Here is a 23,137-nt window from a genome sequence, read left to right on the forward strand (position 1 = left end):
TTTTCCTTTAAAAGTTCTAAAATTGGTGAATGCCGCAGCTGCCTTCCAAAAGAAAAGTTAATTGACATGCCCACTTGGTGTGGGTACAGCCTTTTTTGTTCCCACTGCACACTTTCAATTTCACAACGCAAGGTGATAGTGAGTGCTGCTCAGCTAGTGGCTTCCACCCTCCAAGTTTCTGATAGCCCCTCCCATAAAGTTTCACAGCTCCCCTAGTCACCACCCAACTGCAAACCTTGCCCACCCAGCCCCTGGCATAGGAAGTGACCAATCCCAGTGATATTTCACTGTTTCCCCATTGTCAATCCCCACCCACAGCCCCTTGCAGCCAGAGTACTCTAGACTGCGGACAAATATCTATCCCGCATGACCCTCTTCCCAGGCATGCTTTACCGTGTCACTGCGTACAGATACCGTTGTCCTCCCTTCCCAATTGTCTTCCACCCTTGCCCCAGCCTGCAGTCCTCACTCCTGAAGACTAACTTGCTGAGTCTCAATCCCGCGCTAATGGTCCCTTTGACCCCAACCCCCAATCCCATTTTCTCCTTGGTTTTTCTGCACAGACCAAGTGCAGCCATTCCCACAAGTGAACTGCCCCAGCTGACTGTGTCCACATCCTGATTGGTAGCTGTATGTTTCCCTGAACATATTAGCCTTACTCTCACCCTACACCAGGTACAGCACTCACTATGACATACACCCCCAACTAAGAACACTAAGTGCACATCCAACTATGGCCAATCCCATTGATTTACTGTGCCAGTACCCTCAAACTGATGGCCGTTTCCATGGACTTTGGTGAGAGCTACTCCCCCTAGACTTTGAGCATGGTTGTCTGCTTTTGCACTGCAAGCCTGTGCTTCCAAAACACCCTGCCTGTTTTTCCAGAGAGGTGCCATGATAGGGATCCAGCATATGCTACCTTATGTCCATGGACAAGGGATGGGCACAACTGGTACCCGTGGATCTTGGTCGGGGAGCATGTTTGACCAAACTACAGTTCTAATTTTTTTAAAAATATAACTTCAATATTCTCTAAAGATATAAAAATCTACTGATGGAATGTCAATGAGTAGTTAAAGGTGTTTATCATTGACTAGTGCAGGCAGGAGCTGAAGTTGCTAGGCATCCACTCCCGTTTTCATGTTAATTTTTCTTGACAAATGGCAAGTTGTGGCGTTGTTTTAATGAGATGGAAAATGTTTCAGGTGTATCTTCATTGTGTGAAGTCCATTTGTATGGAGTGATTACTAGGCAATCCTGGACGTGATAAACATTAGTTTGTGTGCAAAAGGATGTTAATTTACTGAAGCATTATCTCAGTATACGAGGAACTTTAAAAGTGTGAATTTGGAAAATGACCCTCTTAAATTTACAAGTAAATGGATCAGTGATGTTTAATAATAAAATACATACCAAGTTACAAGCAAGAGTTCCAATCTCAGGAATTAAATCCATTAGTCAGAACATCTACCAATGCTGTCCAGTAGTGGACTACCTCATTATGCAAGAGCCAGCAGCTTGCTGTTTAATAAAGAGTTCACCCATATTTCAACCAGATATTTAAGTGACCATTGACCATGAAGCGTGAACAGGCTTTGTTAAATGGAAAGTAAAATTTCATGATAGTTAACTGCAAACATTCAGCGGTACAATGACGAGAAGAAATTTTAATTTCTGATGTACTTCATCCAATTTTGCACCATTCCTGTAAAATATTCAATGGCTGCAAATTCTGATAGTGTGTCATTCATTTGGATCAGTTAGTTGTAATTTTTAGGTTAGAGACCAGGCGTTGAATCTGGATTCAATGCGACGAGGGAATCAGGGCTTCATGGTAATAGCTAAAGAAGTTCCAAAATATTGCAATTCAGAAAGGAGTTTAACAAAGAGTTTTGTGAACAGTTAGGAATTTGTAGCATTTTAGAATGTTATAAACTTTCCCAACATACAAGTAGAAAATTGAACACCTTGCTCTTAAACAAATGTCATTTCAATTAAGTTCTAGATACAGCTCATTAAGTTGGGAACAAAAATGCCTTGATAGAATTTAAGTTATGAAGATATGGAAGAATATTCCATGCACGGCTAGAACAATTAAAGTATCAATTTCCGCAAACAACATCTAGGAAAATTAGTTCAAATTTGAAACAGCTTGCTATTAAGTACTTGACAGGGGTTATGATAGATTTGTGATATAGTTGACAATTGTGGACTTGAAATTGGTTGTAAATTAACAGATGTGCTGAGTTACTAGGACCTGATCCACAAGCATGATTTGTTTGAAGTCTTGAATTACTTAGATGCTCAGGAAACTAATGACTTCATGGGACTACATGGCCTGAAACCAGCACACTATTATTAAAACATAATGGGTAGACTGATAACATATACTAAATACACATTCTTGGACAAATGACTTTCAGTCAACTCACTGAATGGCAGTAATAGGGAGAAACAGAAAGAGATAGAATGCATGAAATACAGAAGAGCAGATTAGCGATAAAAAGGACTAGGTGGTCATAAGAGAGCAGCGAAACAGACAGCGCAAAAGAGGCAATAATTGTGGGTCCAACCTTTAGATCGAGATACTCCAGGTTCTTCTTTAGTTGCATATATGTGTCATCAGCCTGACATTGTAGATGAGAAAATAAAGATGCACAATTACAATCAATAATTTATCAAATTCACAAAATCTTTTTTATCCCCTTAACTCAAAATATTTCAATAGAAAAATAGGAATCCACTGCATAATGCACTTCCAGAACTTTGAACAGATCAGTTTCTTGTGTAAAAGTTTCTCAGTCTTGGTTTATTTTCCACCTATTTACAGGACTGAGTCATTAAACTTAATCCAAATGTATCTATAAAACAGAAGCTTTTGAATTGCTGAAAGTTCAAAGTTCTGGATTTCAGCTATTCACAAGCAAGCTTGCACACACATAAATCAATGCTATGCACACTTTCATCAGCTTCTGCACCAAAAATTTGAGTATAGCTAAAATGGCAGGTTATAAAAGAAGGCGTTTTTTTTAATCTGCTCTTCAATAATATAAATAACAGTCCAGAAGTTCATACAGCAACATTCACAGGACAGGTGCTGAACAGTCACGCAGGAACTCAACTTTGAAACCACGTTGCAATATTTTACTTAATAAAAGAGTATAGTATCACCTTTAAGGGAACAGAATATTTGAGTGTAATTTGTTTTTTCTATATGGGAATACAATATTAGAGAGAAATAAGTGATCAAACGGTCATTGCCATTTTGCTTTTCAGTCAATCAGTGGACACTTTTCTCTGACAAGTATTCCAGCAGAATAAAATGCAATGTAAACAGTTAAATTATATTTATTTTTATAAATCCTCAGAAAAATGTTTTACATTTTGGGATGTGTGAAATTCGATTTATTCGCAGGGTAATCGTGATTGTAGTCTCTTAATATTGTTAAACTGACAAAGAGTCATCTAACTCCAACTGCAGGATACTTTGTGTCCAAGTTCAAACTACAGAACTTTATAATGGATAACAGATTGTTGATTTCAGAAAGAGCAATGCTAAATCTGATTTTGGTTCCTGCTTCCATCCACTCAAACTGCTGCAAATTTTTCCCTCAGAAGGAAGTAACTCCTACTGGGACATGGTACTAACAGCATGGCCTGCCTAATGGCACCTCATCTAATTGCTTGCTTACAGTTGTAGACCTAATGCATCGGCAAAGACTGAACCTTTCCTCTCCTTGCTTTTATTAGTTGAGCCAGAAGAGGTCGAAATTTGAAACTAAAATTCATAAACTCATTATAGAGTCATGTACAGTCAAATACTCTGTTGCGACATTAGCAAAGCTATGTGCAGGACATAAATTTTTTGTGGGAACTACAGAGCAAAATAAGAAAGATCAATACACATTACCAATGGCATTTGGGTAATGATCTAGCTTGATGCGCAATGGCAATAAATGGCTGAAGCTGGATCTGCTGGTTATGGTTTGTACATGTGAACATTTAAAATAAAAATTATTGTACAGCCACAAAAAGCATACAACAGCTAACTTCATGAAGCATTCTGGGACAAACAGCTACATCGAGTGACATTTTGAGCCAATCAGCAGCTGACCTGATGGTTGGATTGGCTCAGCTTGTTTAGTTGTAACTGGGTAAAAGTATGATTTCGAACATTAGCCAGCTTGGATTGATGTCTCCGTAATCGAATGAGCAGTAAAGTTAGTTCTTCTGGCTGCAGGTAATAGTTAGTCGTAAAGGGAGGCATTAGCAATTCAAACATGTCACTCCAACTCGGAGGCACTCTACCTAACTATGATCATAATCAATATCATATCAGAAGAGTTTAAGAAGATTAGCTTGATTCCATTTTATATCTAAATGGCATTAATCCAAAAAAAAAAGCTGAAATCCTCAAAGCTATGTATATAACATCTTTTTCCCTCTGAAACAGGTTAAGTAGCATTGTACTTTAAGTTTTCTTGAAGTATTTTGTCCTGTTTGAGCAATAAATTAAATGGATTATTGCTGAAAGAAAGGCATTTGGTCCAAGCTATTTATTTTGTACTTAGCAGGACATTCACAAGAATACCATTATAAAGGAGAACAACATCTTATACCGTATGAGCAGAGTACGGATTGTTTGGTTGGTAAGTGGGCTCTGACTGGTAGAGTGTTGCCATGGGCCACACACTAGCTGGATGGTAAGTTATGATAGCTCCCAAGCTTTGCATAAATTTAAACCCGGCAGGATTACGCAGTTTGGTCAGTGTATTGCACTCAAGAACGAACTACAGAATGGCTTCCACATACTTTGTTGATGTGAAACAGGCACGACGTATGGTCATTCTTTGTGCCTGCGAGTAACACGGCTGTGTGTATAAATATGTATAACTTCAAGCACATGCAGGTGCATTACACTGTAAGCTCAAATAACAATTAGTTGTCAACATAATTTGTAGCATTCATGATTATTTAGTAAATATCCAATTGCAAATCACATCATATGTTGGATACAGTTTCGTGAGCATGAACTGGTTGGGTATGGTCAGTGCCTTGCCTGTTGTGAATAGACATAAGGCAAGCCAGTGTTCAGGGCATACAGCCTACAGACATAGCATCGTACAAAGCTTAAATTCATATACCATTTTCCTCATTTGTGAGATAGGCAGAACATTTTTTTTTTGGCTTGACAGCAGCATCCTATTAGACACAAAAGCCAATCTTATTACAACTGCATTGTAGTAGTATCAAACAGGCAGTTTCACCAGTTAGTCAAAATGAAATATTTTTTCAGATGATGATGTAGACCAAGCACTTTGCTGTGCCAGAGGAAGCCTTATGCCATACAAGATACACAGTCAGAAATGATTTAATCAAGGTAGCCATTATCTCTCAGAATGGCTTTGGGGTACACTACTTAGGAATCCAGCTTGTACAGTGAGAAAATTGGTCAAACCTTATTAACGAGATTGCCAACAGACCCATCTTGTAGTGTGTGGAGCTGTAGGAATCCTGATGCATATACAGATGAGTGAAGGTAGGCTTGTGGGAGTCAAATGCACTATCTTAAAACAGTAGCATCCACACATGATGGGATTCGTGATTAGGTATTTGCTAAATAATCCTAAGTATGGTAAAAATGACAACCAATTCAAGATTGCCAATCAGATTCACAGTGCAGTCCACTTACATACACGAAAGCTACATTTATTAATATCCTTTTTTTTGCAGGCAGAACGTTGCACATGCATTAAATAACAAAATAGGTGACAGCCATTTTCTATTTCATTCTTCAGGGCAATGCCTTGACCAATCTAAATTAACCTACAAAGCTTGGTAGTCATCGACAGTCATCATCTAACTGGTGCATTCGCCATGATAACACCTCTATCAATCAGAGTACACTTGATAACCAATCAGCATTACCTTCTCATACAGTTCTGTGAGAGATGTTGCCCTTTATATTGGTATTTCTTGCGAATGCCCAGATAAGCACAAGACCAAAAGCTTTGATAAAATATGTCTTTCCTCCAGTGCTCAAGTTCTATACTACCAAAAGAACAATTAAACTACAAACCTCAAATCTCCTCACTCAACATTATACACTTCAACATTTTCTCAAACTCTGAATGGATTTTTCTCAACTGGTTTCAATCAGGCTCAGAAGAATTAAGCACAGCAAGTAATAAATATATTGAGCTGTTGAAAAGGTTGCCCATTCAGAGTTTACTACACAAAGTCAGCAAACTTTGTAAGTGAACAATTCACCAGGAAATTAAAAATTTCCAAGTATTTTTAATAGAACTAGTGTAAATTAATTGCAATAAAACAGGGAATGCTATATGAAAATAATTTAGGTACACATACAAGAGTGCTGTTATTCTGTGAGATAACAATTTACCATTGATTATTCTTTTTAGTATTTATAAAAAGGAAGAATTGTTTTGATGCACCTATTGAGTAAATGTACATTTTCCATTGTGAGACTTAATACTTTGTTCACTCTCTTTGAAGAGAAAAAAAAACAAAGCACAGTGATGAATGCTTCAGTTTACAGAAAGCAGTCGCCTTTCTAAAAAAAAGCTAAGTGAGCTAGGTTTGGACCTTGACACAGTATAGGGGATAAGGAAAAGTTAGGTGAAGGACTTAATAGTGAATTAACAAGTGTTCCACACAAAGCCCATTTGAGTCATCATATTTGTAAATGTATCTGCAACAAGTGCGGCTAGTACAGTTCAATTTTGAGTCACATCCCGTGAAAATATGAAACTTTTGAATGGTTTGGAATAGTATAAAAAAAGGCCATCTCCAAATGCAACAGAAAATAACTAGTCCTCTATAACTAGCTGTCTACAACTTAACTCCATGTTCAAGTTATTTGGCACAATTATCCTAACATATTGAGTAACAGTATGTAATTCTCTGCAGCATTTTTAAGTACAAGTGATTTTTCTAAGTGTTAGCTTTGATTACTCAAAAGTTATGTACACTTAACTGGGAGATTTAATTGAGAATATAATTTGCAATTTAATATCCTCAGATGAAGTTTAGAGATGCAGGATGTTACTCTTCAGACCAGAAAGGTGATCAAGGAAGCAGTATAATAATGATGATGCAAAACATTCATTAGTTAAACACTCCTTCCTCAATTTTGCAATACAAATACGTAAATATGTGCATTCATAATGGAACTTACTGTCTTTCCATGTAAGCTGGGGGCACTGACGGTGTGTGTCATGTAACCCATGGGAGGCATAGAGCGTCTGTCAATGTGTGCCAAACTCTGCCAAAAAATAAAGAATACCATAAATAACAAAATTACAAAGTTATATTGCACATTATGATGAAATTGGTTAAACAATGGATGACCTAAATTAAATTTATGCTGCATCAGGACTGAGTTTGTGACACTCCCATTGTAAAATAGCTGGCTAATATTCACAGTATAGACTGACTCTTAAGGAATAGACTGTTGGGTGAAGTCTTAGAAGTGGCTAGTCCCAGCGAAGCCATTGTTCAGAATGAGTCATCCCATTTTGGAAACAACTGACTTACGAGAACTAAATGTCACAATGAGACTTTTTTTAAAATAGAAAGGAAGAAAATAAAATACAGAAACACACTGCTAACACTGTGGCTGATATTTTGTACCTCTGCACTTAACAACCTGTCCAAGTAAGTGGACATAAAAAGCAGACTGGTGAGTTTTCCCAATTCACTCAGCCTCTAAGTATTTTCTCAAGTAATCCATTTTTGTGCAGAAGTACATATAGCGCAGGAAGATCACCAATGATAAATTAGTTGACTGAGTTAGGATGGTGTTTGGGGTTATATAACAGACGACAACATCCTGCTTTTGAAAGTTTCAGTCACCAGGACGTAGACAGAAGTGAACGTCCTATTCAATCATACCTTCCTACGGCATTGACAGCTGAGAAATTTCTACCCAGGATCCATGATCAAGGTCTGATTTTCCACATCCAATTTTGCTTCTACATCAATTGCTTTTGAGGTTAGCTAATCCAGCATATACTCGGGGATCATATGCAGGATTAGGTGCACCATTTTATTAATCAATGCATGTTTGGAAAAGTACTTGGTCTGTTTTGAAATAATGTAAACCACAGAATTTACCTTTGTCAAAGTGCCACGGGCTCTTCCCGGAGATCCCGATAAGATGATCTCAGCTGGCCTTGTTTCCAAGGGTTTGACGGTGACTCTTTCTGCTGGAGTGTGGGGTCTTCTGGGTGAGAGGGCTTTTGGAGGACCTGGTGGCGGGATGTCTGAGGGAGATGGAGGGACAGAGATTGAACGAGGAACATCAAAGGCAGATTTTGGTAGGCCAGAGTCAAAGTCTGTGGCATGTGAGGGATAGAGCGGAGCAGTTGGGCTGCCATGCTTAAACTGCTGCCTCTGCTGCCACTCATACAGCTGCCATACAGTGCCCTCTTTCGTGGCCTTTCGGTCTTCATTTGACATTTTTAAGTGACTTACGCGGTCCTGGGCATACTTGTAATCACTTGGTAGGTTATGATTTGTACCAGGGTAACTTTCTGAAGGTTGCCCAATATTCTTTGGCAGAGTTTGGTAATTCTCTGGGTAAGGCTGAGGTTGATTTAGTGTACGGTGTGGAAGAGTCTGAGCAGATGCAAGGCTGAAAAGAAAATCAAAGCGAAGTAAATGGCAGATCATATATGCCATGCAGAAATATGCACATATTTTCAATAATAATAATAAATTAAAATAATTATTTTCCCCTCAATTTACATGGCAAATCAGGTGAATTGATTTCCATCTCATTGATGTTTGAGGGACTTTTATTGCATGCTAAATAATTGCCACATATGCCTAACTTGTCAAACCTTCCACATAATTGAACTACATGCAGTATTCATAAGACATATTGAACATCATGATATTTGTAACATATACACCTTTTTAAATATCCGGTTGTTTCTACAAATCATGTTGTCGCTTGTACAATCTCAGTGACAACTCCCCAAGATTTTGAATAAACCTATTGCCAGATACAGGCCAACATTTGTTGTCCATCCCTTGCTGTTCATGGGAAAGGGGGTGTACTGCCTTCTTGAACCGGTGTAGTCCTTGTGGTGTAGGTTCACCAACAACTCTCTTAGGAATGGAGTTATAGGATTTTGATCCAGTGACAATAACAACAGCAAGTACGTATTCAGGATGGTTTGGGGCTTCGAGGAGAACATGCAGCTTGTTGGCATTCTCATGTGACTGTCGTCCTTATCCTTCTCCATGATAGAGGTTATAGATTTCAAAGCTGCTGTCAAGGCAGCCTTCAGTGAGCTGCTGTGGTGCACCTTGTATATCTTATACACTGCTGCCACTGTGCATCAGTGGTGGAGGAAGAGAATATTTAAATTGGTGAATGGGGTACCATAAAATGGGCTGCTTTAGCAGGAATGGTGGTGAACTTCTGGAGTGTCACTGAACCTGCATGCATCTAGTCAAATGGAGGGTATTCTCTCACAATCCTGATTTGTGCCTGGCAGATGATCGATAGGCTTTAGTGAGTTAAATAGTGACTTAAAAGCAAAGTTTTCAGCCTAATACCTTAAATGACCCTAAGACATAGGAGCAGAATTGGGCTAATCAGCCCATCGAGTCTGCTTTGGCTATTCAACGAGATCATGCTGATCTGATAACCCTCAACTCCATTCTCATGGCTTTTCCCAACAATTCTTGATTCCCTTGTTGACTAATTATCTGTCCATCTCAGCCTTGATTTTAGTTATTGACCCAGCCAACTACTGTAAAAAAAAATTCCATAGATTCACTACCTTCAAAGAAGAAAGTCCTCATCTCAGTCTTAAATGGACAGCCCCTTATTTTGCAATTATGGGTGATCTAGTTTGTAATCCACGGTGAGCCATAGGATTTTGATAATCTGGATTCAGTGGTGCTAATGCCCGTGATAGTCTAGGGGATATGTATAGATTGTATCTTGTTGGAGATAGTCATTGCTCATCACTGGTGTGGCATAAATATCACTTTGTAATTTGTCAGCTTAAATATTTCTTTCTCTTCCTAGATATCTGAACGCATTGTTCAACTGCTACAGTACTACTGCTGGAAAGTGCCATTCAGTACAGCTCCTCAACATTCATGGATGAGCCTCAACAACATGCATCAGTAGGTTTTTGACTGTGGAGAACTTTGTAAGCTTACGAAATTTTAACGTAAATACGTATAGCACCATTTATAAACTTATGTTGCTTTTTAACAGTTAGAAGTGAGAACTCGGACTAACCTTTGACCTTTAAAAGGTTCTTGCGATGATTTGTAGCTTGGATTGTGGATAAGGTTGTTGACTTGCTCGCCGAGCTGGCTGGTTATCGTACAGACGTTTCATCACCATACTAGGTGGGGCGCACTGATGATGTTACCTAGCACGGTGGTGAAACGTCTGTATGATAACCAGTCAGCTCAGTGAGCAAGCCAACAGCCTCAACCTTTGACCTACCTAGCATCATCTCTGTAATTAAATGATTGAGGCAAGTTATGTTGTTTCTAATTGTCCCTCCCCCTGACTGAAACCAGCTAACTGGATACAGCAATATATAAGAATTTTTGCCTTCAATTCATCTATATTGTTAAATTTAATCATAGAGACAAAACAGATGCTATTCGCCAATGAAAAAATAGATATTGATATTTGAGAAAGTAACTGTTTTAAGAGAAAATGTTTCGATAGCGAAACAATCTTTTTACATAAAGGTGCTCAATTAATTAAGAAGGTTTTTCTTTCATATTTAGCAGTTGTGAATTAATACCTAAAGGCAAAAGACAACGTTAGTAAAATACAAATAATGATGCATGACAAGTCTCCTTCTATTCAGGTACATGATAAAATGATGGAAATAGTCAATTATGACATCAAAAAACACCAACTTACCAACAATATGAGCATAAACATCCAGTGCAAGTACTGCTAGAACCACTTAACTCTACCATATAGTAAACATTGATCCAGACATGGGTGCAATAGAACAGGCGAAAGCAAATGCCTTGACCTCAAAGTAACTTTCAGATACGGAACTAAATGGCCGTTACCAAAAGCTTGGAGACCAGTCACCACAGTGCCAGGACATCACAACAGAACTTCCACAGAGACATGTGCTCAGTCTATTCAACTTCAGCTGCTTCAACAATGGCCAGCGTGCTCTCAAGCCAGAGTAGGACTGTTCAATGATTATTTCCATTCTATCCCCTCTGATCATGAAGTGATTCATGTCAGCTATTAAAATAATGCCTAGATAATATCCAGCTTCATCTCATTCACATCAACTAATTGAGTTATGAGCATATTAAACATGAGAAATTCCAGCCATCTTTCCTGAAAGGCACCACAATCAAAGAATGTCCTAAAAATCAATATTGTGGGGCACTAACAAGATTTTGATTAGAACAGAGACATCAGCACAGTGGCTGCAAGATAAAGGCAGAACTTGGGCAATCTCCAACATATGGTTCATGACTCCTCAAAGTCTCTCGCCATCAATGAATACCAGTCATCATTAACTAGTGAATTCTCCCTGGGAACACCTCCAATCAACAGTCCACTTGCCATCCAATCAGTATTTTCATCTCATACAATGTAATGTTGTTTCTCTTCACATTGGTGTTTCTTGCAAAATGTCCTAATCAGTTCAAGAAAAAAACTTCAAAATACATGTTATTTTTTCAAGCTCTGTACTACTAGGTAACGATTTGTAATCCTGATAAAGTTGTACTGTGCACTCATACTGAAACTGCCTAAATATGAAATTTGTTAATGTTTCTACAAAAGCAATGTAGTGCAATAAAATAGATTCATTTTTTCAAAAGCTCATTCTACACAAAAATGGCAGGCCATGCCATATCTTTAAATGTCAATCTAGGCTGTGGGAATACTCCAAAAGTGTACTTCAGGAGAAAAGATAATATTCAGGCCTCTGCAGTGTGAAGGTAATTTTGGATGATCCGATTTTACACTGGTTAACGAATAACCAACTACCTATAATAAAAAGATAATAGAATATTGTTCGTTGACGAGAACCATTAAACAAATCAGTATTGTTAAACTTTGTAACTCTAGCTTCATGACAGAAGTAACGTCGGTATCTGGGTGCATGCACGTCTCTAAGAGCCACTCGACAGCACAGCTACAATAATTCAACTGGAGAAAATGCTACCATTTGTGTTTAATATTAAACAGGCACAAAACTGACACACAGCACTAGAATTCTATTCAACATTATTAATGGAAATGCCAGAAGTCAAATACAACTGGAGAAAAGAAGATTTAAATAAACTGTGATAACATAACTCTGCAGTAATGCATAAACATTAAACATAAAGTGGTATACAGCCCCCAAGTCGTCAGACTATATGTAATTACAAGCATTGTCCCCAGACAAAGATCATGCAGGTACTGACATCTAGTGGGCCAAAATTAATATCCTCCAAAACCAGGTCTGGCAATTGTGGTGCACAATTACCTCCTGCCTGTTGACTGTAATGAATTCATGCAGTCTGCTTCTGAAATGAAATCAATATTCAGTGTTAACCATGCTGTTGGTTGGCTTGATGCCTGAGCAGACGATCAATAACGAGTGAGTGTCCAGCTCCAATTACTTGCTTAAAGCCAACCTGTTGGGGAAAGCGGTGAGGTGGTTCTTGTAGTGCAGAGACAGTGTCCCTACCATGCAGGGAAATGTCAGAAGTCAAACCCAGGGGACCTGGATTCAATGCCACTAAACATTCAGGGGCTCAATTAACTGGTTTTTAATGCAATGACGTCAACAATTTCTGCACTGGCTGAAGTCACTATGAAGGTCCCGCCCTTCTCAACCTCACTCCTCACTTGATGTACGGTAATCCTCATGTTAAACTCACCACCAGTTGAGTCTCTCTCATGAGAGAGCAGCTTATGTTCCTCTGGGACGATGGCGACTTTCTCTAAACTGTGGAATAAAATGACAAAATGTGCGGCCATGGTCACTGAATATGTTTCAAATGCCATTTCCTACCAAGTGCACTACTCATATCACCATAACCCCTTACTGGACTAATTAATCAGAACCTGTACCCAACACAGAGACAGCTTTAACTCGGACACAGAGATATGAGGCCTGCAGTAGAACTCTCTCAGAGCTTGCACACAACTGCCAGCTCTTCAACTATAACCATTATTTCACTCAAACATTTTGCACCGCCCTTACTGATACAAAGATGAAAGTGGTGCACAACCAAAGACAGCACTTGCTAACTGGAATTGATGGATGCACCTTCATATCCTACCACCCTTGAAGGAAAACAATTTTGGCCATTATTAGGATGGCCACTGCTGGAGCCATGACTAGCCGGGGAATCAAAGATGACAATATTCTCATACTCAATACTCCTAACTATTCAACTTGTCCCTGCAACTCATATTCACTTATGATGTACAAGTTACAGCTGAGGTAATGTTTCCTCAATTCCCTCAACCACAACTTGGACTTGTGCCGTCATCCTTTTAGTTATCCAACAAGTACAAAGTGGCTAGGTAGTAAATGAACAGAAGCCAGAGAAAGAGTAAATGATGAAGGTGAAGCTTTGTCACTCAATTTCAGACTTAGAGCCTCCAGCTCAGATATTAACGTTGCATGGGATTACAGGAGGGGTCTGCATGTGGTGGACATCAGGCATGACAGAGGCTGTGGACGTAACAGGGGTAAAAGGACAGGGGTCAGCTGAGAAGAGCAGGAGTTTGGACAGGGGATCCACTGCAGAGGATTCTGATGAGCAATTGATGGGCTTGCTACAAAAGAACGGTAATGGGTACTCACAACAAAATAACTGATGTATTTGCAACCCTGCCAGAAAGCTTATGACCAATGTCAGGAACGCAGCAAGGTCTGCATTATCTTGGTCAGGGGTTTTGCTCAGGGTTTGTAGCCTAACTCCATTTATACACTTAGAATCCCACCATGATGCAATACCTGGGACCAATATTGCAGCCTTCACTGGCTGCCCAAGTGCTGCAGTGGAAGTTCAGATTGCTATCTTGCTAAGTTTGTTTGGTATTACGCAGACTCCCATCCGGGCTTTGGATTGCACAGATCGATTGATTGATTGATTTATTCTCACGCGTGCCACAGTACAGTGAAAAGCTTTGTTTACGAGCAATGCAGGCAGATCATAGTAGGCAAGGATGTACAGATCAAAAAGATTTAGACAGAGACATACAGGTTACATAGCACAGGGTGTGCACTAGGCGAGACCAATGTTAGCAAGATCAGTATTATTTGAGGCTAGAGAGTCCATTCATCAGTTTCATAACAGCCAGGAAGAAGCTGTTCCTGAATCTGCTCATGCATGTGTTCAGTCTTCTATATTTTCTGCCTGATGGGAGAGGTTGCATGAGATCATTACCGGGGTGCGATGGGTCTTTGATGATGTTGGCTGCCTTTCCGCGGCAGTGAGCTGTGTAAACGGAGTTCATGGAGGGAAGGTTGGCTTCCATGATGGACTGGGCCGTGCACACCAGGCGGTTATGCACCCAGACAGTAGGCTTTCAAAGGTGCGTCTGTAGAATTTGGTGAGGGTCCTTATGAGTAAATTGGCTTGCAGGGTATCACAGCAGACTATGTCTGCCCTCCAACAGATTACCAAGATTGCTAAAGTGAAACTCTGGTGGAGTGGAAGTGACACCATGGAAGGCAATTGTGTGCCTGCTCTCAGGAAGAAAGCACGCATACTCCCACACTGTTGCTGTGTGTGTTTAGTCAGCTAAATGAGCACACTGCCACCCAGGCAGGGATGGTGCCGCACAACTTCAGGCTCTCCAGTCTCAAAGCTGCCCAAAGTCATCCTGCAATATCATCTCCAGATTTTTCACTGAGAATAAGCAGCCTCACTGCAGCCACTGTGTAAGAGCACAAGAACAGGCATAGGCACACAGAAGATGAGCACTGAGGGACAACACGAGTATAATTAGTTCATATACAATATGGAATGATTTGATTTATAAATAAATTCTGCATGGGTTACAATCCGCTTGAGTAAGTGCGCTGATTCTAAAGTCCCACTACTTTTGAGATTGCTGCAAAAGGTAAAGATCTAATCAAAACACACAAAATCCCTGATTGGTGTGTCTGATGGAATCAATTTAACTGAAAATACTGATCAGGTTTCTCTATTTAATAAAAACTTTTGTTTATTACACACAAGTAAATTCTAATCGCAAGTGAATAACAATGAATTATCAATACATAACTCTACTAGTTAAAACTCTAACCCTTTTTATAACACAAAAATACAGACAAACCCAAAAAGAACAGTGGAAGGGGAAAATAAAAGAACAGAGAACTACAGTTCAACAGTACCGGCCCACAGGGTTCGCTGTGATGATCTTTTTGCCTGCAGGACTTTCTGTTCTTCAATCTGGTTTCTGCACATTCATTTCATTTCTTTGCCAGAGGCAAAAGGCAATTAGCATGCTAACTGAGTTATAAAGAAAGGCTGGATAGGCTGGGACTTCTTCCACTGGAGCATAGGAGGTTGAGTGGTGACCTTATTGCGGTTTACAAAATTAGGAGGGATATAGATAGGGCTAATGGTAGGTGTCTCTTCCCTAGGATGGGGGATTTCAAGATTAGGAAGTATATTTTTAAGGTGAGAAGGGAGAGATTTAGAAAAGACATGAGGTACAAACTGTTGACATAGAGGATAGTACACACGTGAAATTAACTTCCTGAGGGAGTGATGGATGTGGGCACAGTTAGAAGACGTTTGCTAAGAGCATGAAAAGGAAAGGTTCGGAGGGATACAGTCCAGGAGCAGGCAGGTGGGACTAGTTTAATTTGGGATTATGTTCGGCATGGACTGGTTGGACCAGAGGATCTGTTTCCGTGCTATATGACTCTACGACTTAATAGTCAACCCAAACTCCTTAGCGTCTGCCAGGTCACACTCTGTAGACTTCAGAAACATTAAGCAACTACAGAAAGCATCAAACACTGGATAAATCAAAGCAAACATGAAGAAAGGAACCATGAGCTAAGATACAAGTAGTTGATGAGCCCTTGAAATGATGTTGGTGATCACATTAGTGTCTGGAAGCATCAAATACTTGGTTCAGTGCAGTAACCACCACATACTGTAAATGATGTCACAAGAACCTGGTTGGAATGTTGGAAAGGAGGAGTTGGTAGGAAACAGATCTGAGGTTGGTGTGCTCATAACAGTGTCTCTACTAACATACGTCACATTCACATAACCTGTAAATAGCTGCAGTAAAGAAATAAACTTCCTGTTGTTTACTCAATAGTTAGAACAGAAAGGTGGCTATATTAATCCTCCAGATCCCATTTTGGACTTAAATTGCGCTCTCTCACACTCACACACACACAAAAAACTTTCTTTCTGCTGAATGCATGTTCACAATGCACAATGCAAAGAGGGAGTGTGAGCTAGAATGGTGAACTCCAAAATGGCATCCAGGGTTCCCAAAACCAGCAAGGCACCGATTGACATGATCTGCTTGGACTTCACATTTCTGGCAGCAAGTTACTGCCAAGGCATTCATGTTTCCAGCAATATGTTGTCCACTTGACCCATCTCACAAACAGCATTTTGGACACTGCATGGCACCCACAGCAACCAAACAATTAGCACTAACAATCCGATTTTCATCCTGCTAAATTCCACGATTCATATTTTTGACTCAGTCAAGTTCCACTCCAGAATAAAAGCAGACAATGCAGGATGTTATTCCAGTACAGACCAGGACAGTGTTGCATTGTCAGAAGCCTTTACAATTGGCATTAAATCAGAGTTCCATATGCTTTTTCTAGAGTGCAAGTAAATTGTAGCAAACCCATGATACTATGTGAAGTGCAGCAAGTACTCGCAGTAACCTGACCAACACTTCTCCCTCAACATCACGAAAAGGAAATTAACTGGCTACTCAATAACAATATTGCAAGCGGAGTTTTGCAGTCTGCAAAATACTTCTCTAATCTATAGAACAATTAAATCACTTCAGAGTAAATTAATATTGGTGAAGCACCTACATGTCTTGGAGAGAAGTGGTCAGATGCAACATGAAAGTCTTGTCTCACCCCAGATAAATGCTCATTTGGAGAGCCAGTGCAGACATGATGTGAACCAAATGCCCTCCTTCTGTGCTGTAATAATTGTGATTCATTTTATCATTCAGAAAACACCATTCTTAACATTCTTAAAAAGAAACATTATTTCCTCATTTTTCCCTCCACCCCAATTGTTGCCTCTTGCTGAACTATCTCTCAGAATATTTGCGGTCACAGAACTAAAGCAGTCAGACATCACTAAAATTGCAATTTTTCAAAACTTCCCTGGTTTCAGAATAAGCTCCACAGCTTGATTTGGACTTGATTATGGAAGTTACAGATGGAAAAAAATGGTACACAGCTGTGGCTTTTAAAGGTTGAGTACCTGCCATGTGACCCATTCCGTCTCCAACAATGGGATCTTTCTTCCCACATGTAGCTGTATTTCAGAAAGAAAACTTGGAAGTGTGCAACACTGTGCTCTGATGATCTTTGAGACTATGTTGGTACTGAACGCTAGTGTGTATCTTATTTCTGTAAGTAGAAGTGATGTTCTTTCCAAACAGAACAAAGTGAAGGTCAATCTTAGTTCAGAAATCTGTTCAACAATTACAGTTGACTCAAATTTAAGAATAGCATTAGTAACAAGCTGTTAGGTTTCTGATCAATCAGGCGTGGAAGGAATGATAGAGATAGTAGGAACTGCAGATGCTGGAGAATCCGAGACAACAAGGTGCAGGGCTGGATGAACACAGCAGGCCAAGCAGCATCATAGGAGCAGATGTTTGGAATTGGTCAATGAGAAGATTTTTAATTAAAAGGATCCCATGAGGGACAAAACGATTGAACAAGACCTGGTTTCTGAGACTGCATTAATTACAGGAATGGAGAGAGGGATCTGAACAGGCAGTCCTTTCATCTACCATTCCTAAACAACAGAAACAGCATGCTACAGGCAGAGCAATGCTATCCTATAAGCAACTGATCAGAACAAAGTTCTACCAAAGCCAAGATGATACGTGCAAGATGTCGGGGGTGGGTGCAGTTGTAATCAAAATGGAGACAAATGTCATGGTTTGAAACTGCTGTAAGTGAATGGTGAATCCTAAAGGCTAAGCACCCAAGTGAAAAATAAGGCGCTGTTCCTCCAAGACAACAAGGTGTAGAGCTGGATGAACACAGCAGGCCAAGCAGCATCAGAGGAACAGGAAAGCTGACGTTTCGGGTCCGGACCCAAAACGTCAGCTTTCCTGCTCCTCTGATGCTGCTTGGCCTGCTGTGTTCATCCAGCTCTACACCTTGTTGTCTCGTATTCTCCAGCATTGGCAGTTCCTACTATCGCTGTTCCTCCAGTTTGCTTTGAGCTTCATTAGAACACTGCAGCACATGTAGGATGGAAATATCAACATGCAAGCAAGAACTCGAGGAGTGTCTTAAAGAAGGGAGGCGATTGCATATAGAGTGCATTCTAAAGTTTAGGGCTGCGGCAGCTAAAGGCATGATTGCCAATGATGGAATCAGGAGTGCTCAAGAGCCAGGGTTTAGGGAAGCACAGAAATCTCACATTTGTAGGACTAGAGATCACAGAGCTAAGGAGGAATCTAGCCATAGAGGGGTTTGGAAACACGAATGAGCATTTTAAAAATGAGATATTGCTTAAGTGAGATCCTCAGCACAGAAGGTGATGATGGAACTTAAACCAAGGTAAACATGGGCAGAATTTTGGATGATTTGACTTTTTAGTTCAAATATGGAAGGCAGCCAGGAGTGCTTTAGAATAGACAACAGGTAACCAAGGTTTCAGCTGCAGATTTGAGGTAGGGGTAGAATCAGGAGATGTTAAAGCTACAGAAATGGGCAGAGACTGCAAGGAATCAGTGATGAAGGACTGCTCCAAATATAGACATAGTTTTAACCCATGATTCAATCACATATTTTTTGCCAAATCCCCACCTTTTACATCCTGGAAGTCATCACTGGCCGTAAAATTAACTGGACCAGTTTCATAAATACTGTGGCCACAAAGGACTACAGCTGTTCAACTTTGCAGCACACCACCACCATCTCAAGGGCAACTAGGCATGGGAAATAAATCCTGGCTCAGCCAGCGATGCCACATCATGAATGAATTTTACAAAAAAGTGGCATTGTAGGTTGTGTATTCTGCTGCAAGTGACTCATCGCTCGAATCTCCAAAGGCTATCCATCATCTACAGGGTTGAAGCCTTGATGGAATACTTTACACTCATGGACAAGTGTAGCTCCAACAACACTTCAGCAGTTCATCACAAAGCTATCAATTGTGTCACTACCCCATTCATCACCTGAAACTGCAGTTTGTAAAGTTCAGCCAAATTCAGTTATTCATTGAATGTACTAACTCTTTACTGTATTTTCAGCATTTCCTTCACAAACTACTCCAAATGATTGAAAACTGCTTCTTTGCTTTTCTGTTACTCTCTCCACCACCACTACAGCATGACTGCAGAGAGTACCATCCAAAGGATTCACTGAACAACCACCCAAGTTTCTTCAACTACATCCCTCAAACCCGCAGGTTGTACCACCACGAAGGACAAGGACAGCAGACACATGGGACCTCACTATCTACTGGGCTCCTTCTAATTTGAACATAGAGCAAAAAATCACTCCTTTCATAATTGATTGTTGTCACACGTACCATGTTTTGCATGCTACACAGGCAGATTGTTCCATACGAAGCACATCAGGGAACAGTACAGAGCTCAGAATACAGTGTTAAAGCCGCAAAGAAGGTGCAGAGAAAGAGAGATCAGGACTAACGCCATTCAAAAGTCTGATAACAGTGGAGAAGAAACTGTTCTTCAATGTATTTGTATGTGTATGTGTATTCAAACTTTAGTATCTTCTGCCCAACGGCAGAGGGTGAAATAGAGTGTAACCATGGTGGGAGGGGTCTTTGATTATGTTGGTTGCTTTCCCAAGGCAGCGGGATGTATAGATGGTGTCAATGGATGGAAGGCTGGTTTGCATTATGGACTGGGCTGCATTAATGACTCTGTAGTTTCATGCAGTCTCAGGAAGAGCAGTTGCCAGAAATCCAGATAGGAGGCTTTCTATGGTGCATCCATAATTTTTTTTTTTTTTTTTTTAAAAAAAAACAGTCCTTGTCAACATGCCAGACTTTCTTCGCCTCCTGAGAAAGTAGAGACATTGTTGTGCTTTTTTATTCCTGAAACTCTCCAATAGCACTATGAGAGTACATTCATGAATGGACTACAGCAGTTTAGGTAGCTTTGCCATTATCTTTTCACTGGTGATAATAGACATGAAATAAGTTCTGGCCTTGCCAGCAACAATCACATCGCACAGATGAATATATAAGAGAGTTCATGAAGGCTATCCATTGTGTGCAGGTGTCTGCACAATTAAAAAATAGCTGTAATCAGTGAAATCCTACATTCCCTACTTCAAGAGCCAAATAGAAAATTACAATTAATTTTTAAATTGTAACAGGCATTATATTCCTGTGAGAGTGAAAGGTAAGGCTGGTAAGATGATGGAACAATAGATGAATAGAGATATTGAGGTTCTCGTCAAGAATTAAAAAGAATCATACATTAGAAATAAACAACTGGGATCAAATGAATCTCTTCAAGAGTCTAAAGAGTGTGGGGGCATTCTTAAGAGGGAAATCAGGAGGGCAAAGAGGGGACATGATAGCATTGGCAGGTAAGGTTAAAGACAATCCAAAAGGGATTCTACAAATACATCAAGAGCAAAAGAGCAACTAAAGAGAGAGAGTAAGGCCCTTTAAAGGCCAACGAGGTCACCTTTATGTTGAACCTTACAAGATGGGAGAGATATTAAATGAATATTACATGTCAGTTTTTACTGTGGAGAAAGAAATGGAGGCGAGTGAACTCAGGGAAATAAATGTTGATGTTTTGAAATCAGTTCACATTACAGAAAAGGAAGGGCTGGCAGTCTTAGAAAACAAAGGTGGATAAATCTCCGGCACCAGAAAAGTGTACCCCAGGACATTGTGGGAAGTTAGGGAGAAAATTGCACGGTCCCTAGCAGAAATATCTGTATCATCAACACCATGGGTGAGATGCCGGAAGACTGGGGGGTGACTAATACTGAGCCTTTATTTAAGGAAGGCTGTAAAAAGAAACCTGGGAACTATGGACCTGTGAGTCTGACATCAGTGCTTGGTACGTTGTTGGTTGTGATTAAGAAAGATAAGATTGACATGCATTTGGAGAGGCAAGGAACGATTAGGGATAGTCAGCATGGTTTAGTGTGAGGGAAATTGTGTCTCACAAACTTGATTGAGGTTTTTGAGGAAGTAACCAAGATGATTGATGAGGGCAGAGTGGTAGATGTTGTCCACTTAACTTTAGTAAAGCCTTGGACAAGGTTCCACATGGTAGACTAATTAGTAAGTTAGATCACATGACATTCAGAGTGAGCTTGCTAATTAGATAAAAAGAATTGCTTTACATTAGGAGACAAAGGGTGGTGGTAGAAGGCTGTTTTTTGGACTGGAAGCCTGTGACCAGCAATGTTCCACAGGGATTGGTACTGTCTACTTTTGTTTGCCCCTTATATAGATGACTTGGATGAGAATATAGGAGGCACGGTTAGTACGCATGTGACACCAAAATTGGTCACACGGTGGACAGTGAAGAAGGTTATCGAAGATTACAAAGAGATCTTAATTAATTGGGTCAATGAGCTGAGGAGTGGCAGACAGAGTTCAACTTGGATACATGTGAGACATTGCACTTTCGTAAAACAAACAATGGCAGGACTTATACAATTAATAGTAGGGCCCTAGGTCATGTTGTACAACAGAGACACTCCGGGGTTCAGGTAAATAATTCTTTGAAATTTGTGTCCCAAGTAGACAGGGTGGTAAAGAAGGCATTTAGCACACTTTAGCACACCCTATATTCTTTGAATATAGGAGTTGGGACATCATGTTGAGCTTGTACAGGACATTGGTGAGGCCTCTTCTGGAGTACTGTGTGCACCTATGATCGCCCGGTTATAGGAAGGATATTATTAAACTGGAGAGGGTTCAGAAAAGATTCACCAGAATGTTGCAGGAATAGCGGGTTTGAGTTTATATGGAGAGGCTGGGTAGGTTGGGACTTTTTTCACCGAGGTGTAGAAGGTGGAGGGGTGACTTTATAGAAGCTTATATCATCATGATGGTCATAGATAAGGTGACTAGCAAAGATCTTTTCCCCAAGGTGGCGGAGATCAAAACTAGGGGGCGTGTTTTTAAGGTGAGGAGGAAGATTTAAAAAGGACATGTACAACGTTTCTTAAAAAAAACAGTAGTTAATTACAATGTTTAAAGTACATTTGGATAAAAGTACATGAATAAGAAATATTTGGAGGGATATGGGCTAAGCACAAGCAAGTGGGATGAATGGGCCAATGGGTCTGTTTCCAAGCTGTATGACTTTGTGACTCTATAACATCAAGGAAAAAAGATGTCACTTGAAGTCTTTAGGTTAAACCTTAAAAAGAGAGAATAAATAAGAGAAAATAATACCAAACTGAACAATTAGCATGCCAAATTAGCTTCATTACTACTTAGCTGCCAAGATGGTCTTAGAATTGAACTGCTCAAATGCATTGATTGGCTTCTGGCATCCTTCGATAAATAGATCAGCAGACACTGTATGCAGTTGTCATCTCCAGAAACTATAGGCCAGTCAGCTTAACACTTGCTGTTAGGAAAACGTTCGAAGCCTTTATTGAAATCATGATTGCAGTGTACTTATAAAAAAAAAAGCAATCAGGCTGAGTCAACATGGTTTAGTGAAAGTGAAGTACGTTTAACGACATTATTAGAGTTCTCAGAAGATGGAACATGTGATGTATATGAAAGGGAATCAGCGGGTGCAGCATAATTAGATCTCCAGAAGAACAAAGGTGCTATATTAAATGACATTGTGAAAAAAACAAAGCCCAGTGTTGCAGAGAATATACGTACATGGATAGAACATTGTTTTCCATTAGCTAGCTAGAGATAAAGCACAAAT

At 39.9% G+C, this 23,137-nt stretch overlaps 1 protein-coding gene across 1 annotated transcript in view; it reads right to left on the minus strand.

The window, feature by feature from the left end:
* plekha7b (pleckstrin homology domain containing, family A member 7b) overlaps window positions 1-23,137 on the minus strand; it is a 419,580-nt gene that overhangs the window by 74,428 nt on the left and 322,015 nt on the right. The window contains exons 9-11 of the mRNA XM_048606908.1: window positions 8,140-8,659; window positions 7,202-7,288; window positions 2,577-2,630 (exon numbers count right to left, since the gene is read on the minus strand). Coding sequence (XP_048462865.1) covers window positions 2,577-2,630; window positions 7,202-7,288; window positions 8,140-8,659 — 661 coding nt within the window. The remainder of the gene's footprint in view (window positions 1-2,576; window positions 2,631-7,201; window positions 7,289-8,139; window positions 8,660-23,137) is intronic.

Source organism: Rhincodon typus, chromosome 17 (assembly GCF_021869965.1).
Source record: "Rhincodon typus isolate 14 chromosome 17, sRhiTyp1.1, whole genome shotgun sequence".
In the NCBI taxonomy this organism is placed as follows: Eukaryota; Metazoa; Chordata; class Chondrichthyes; order Orectolobiformes; family Rhincodontidae; genus Rhincodon; species Rhincodon typus.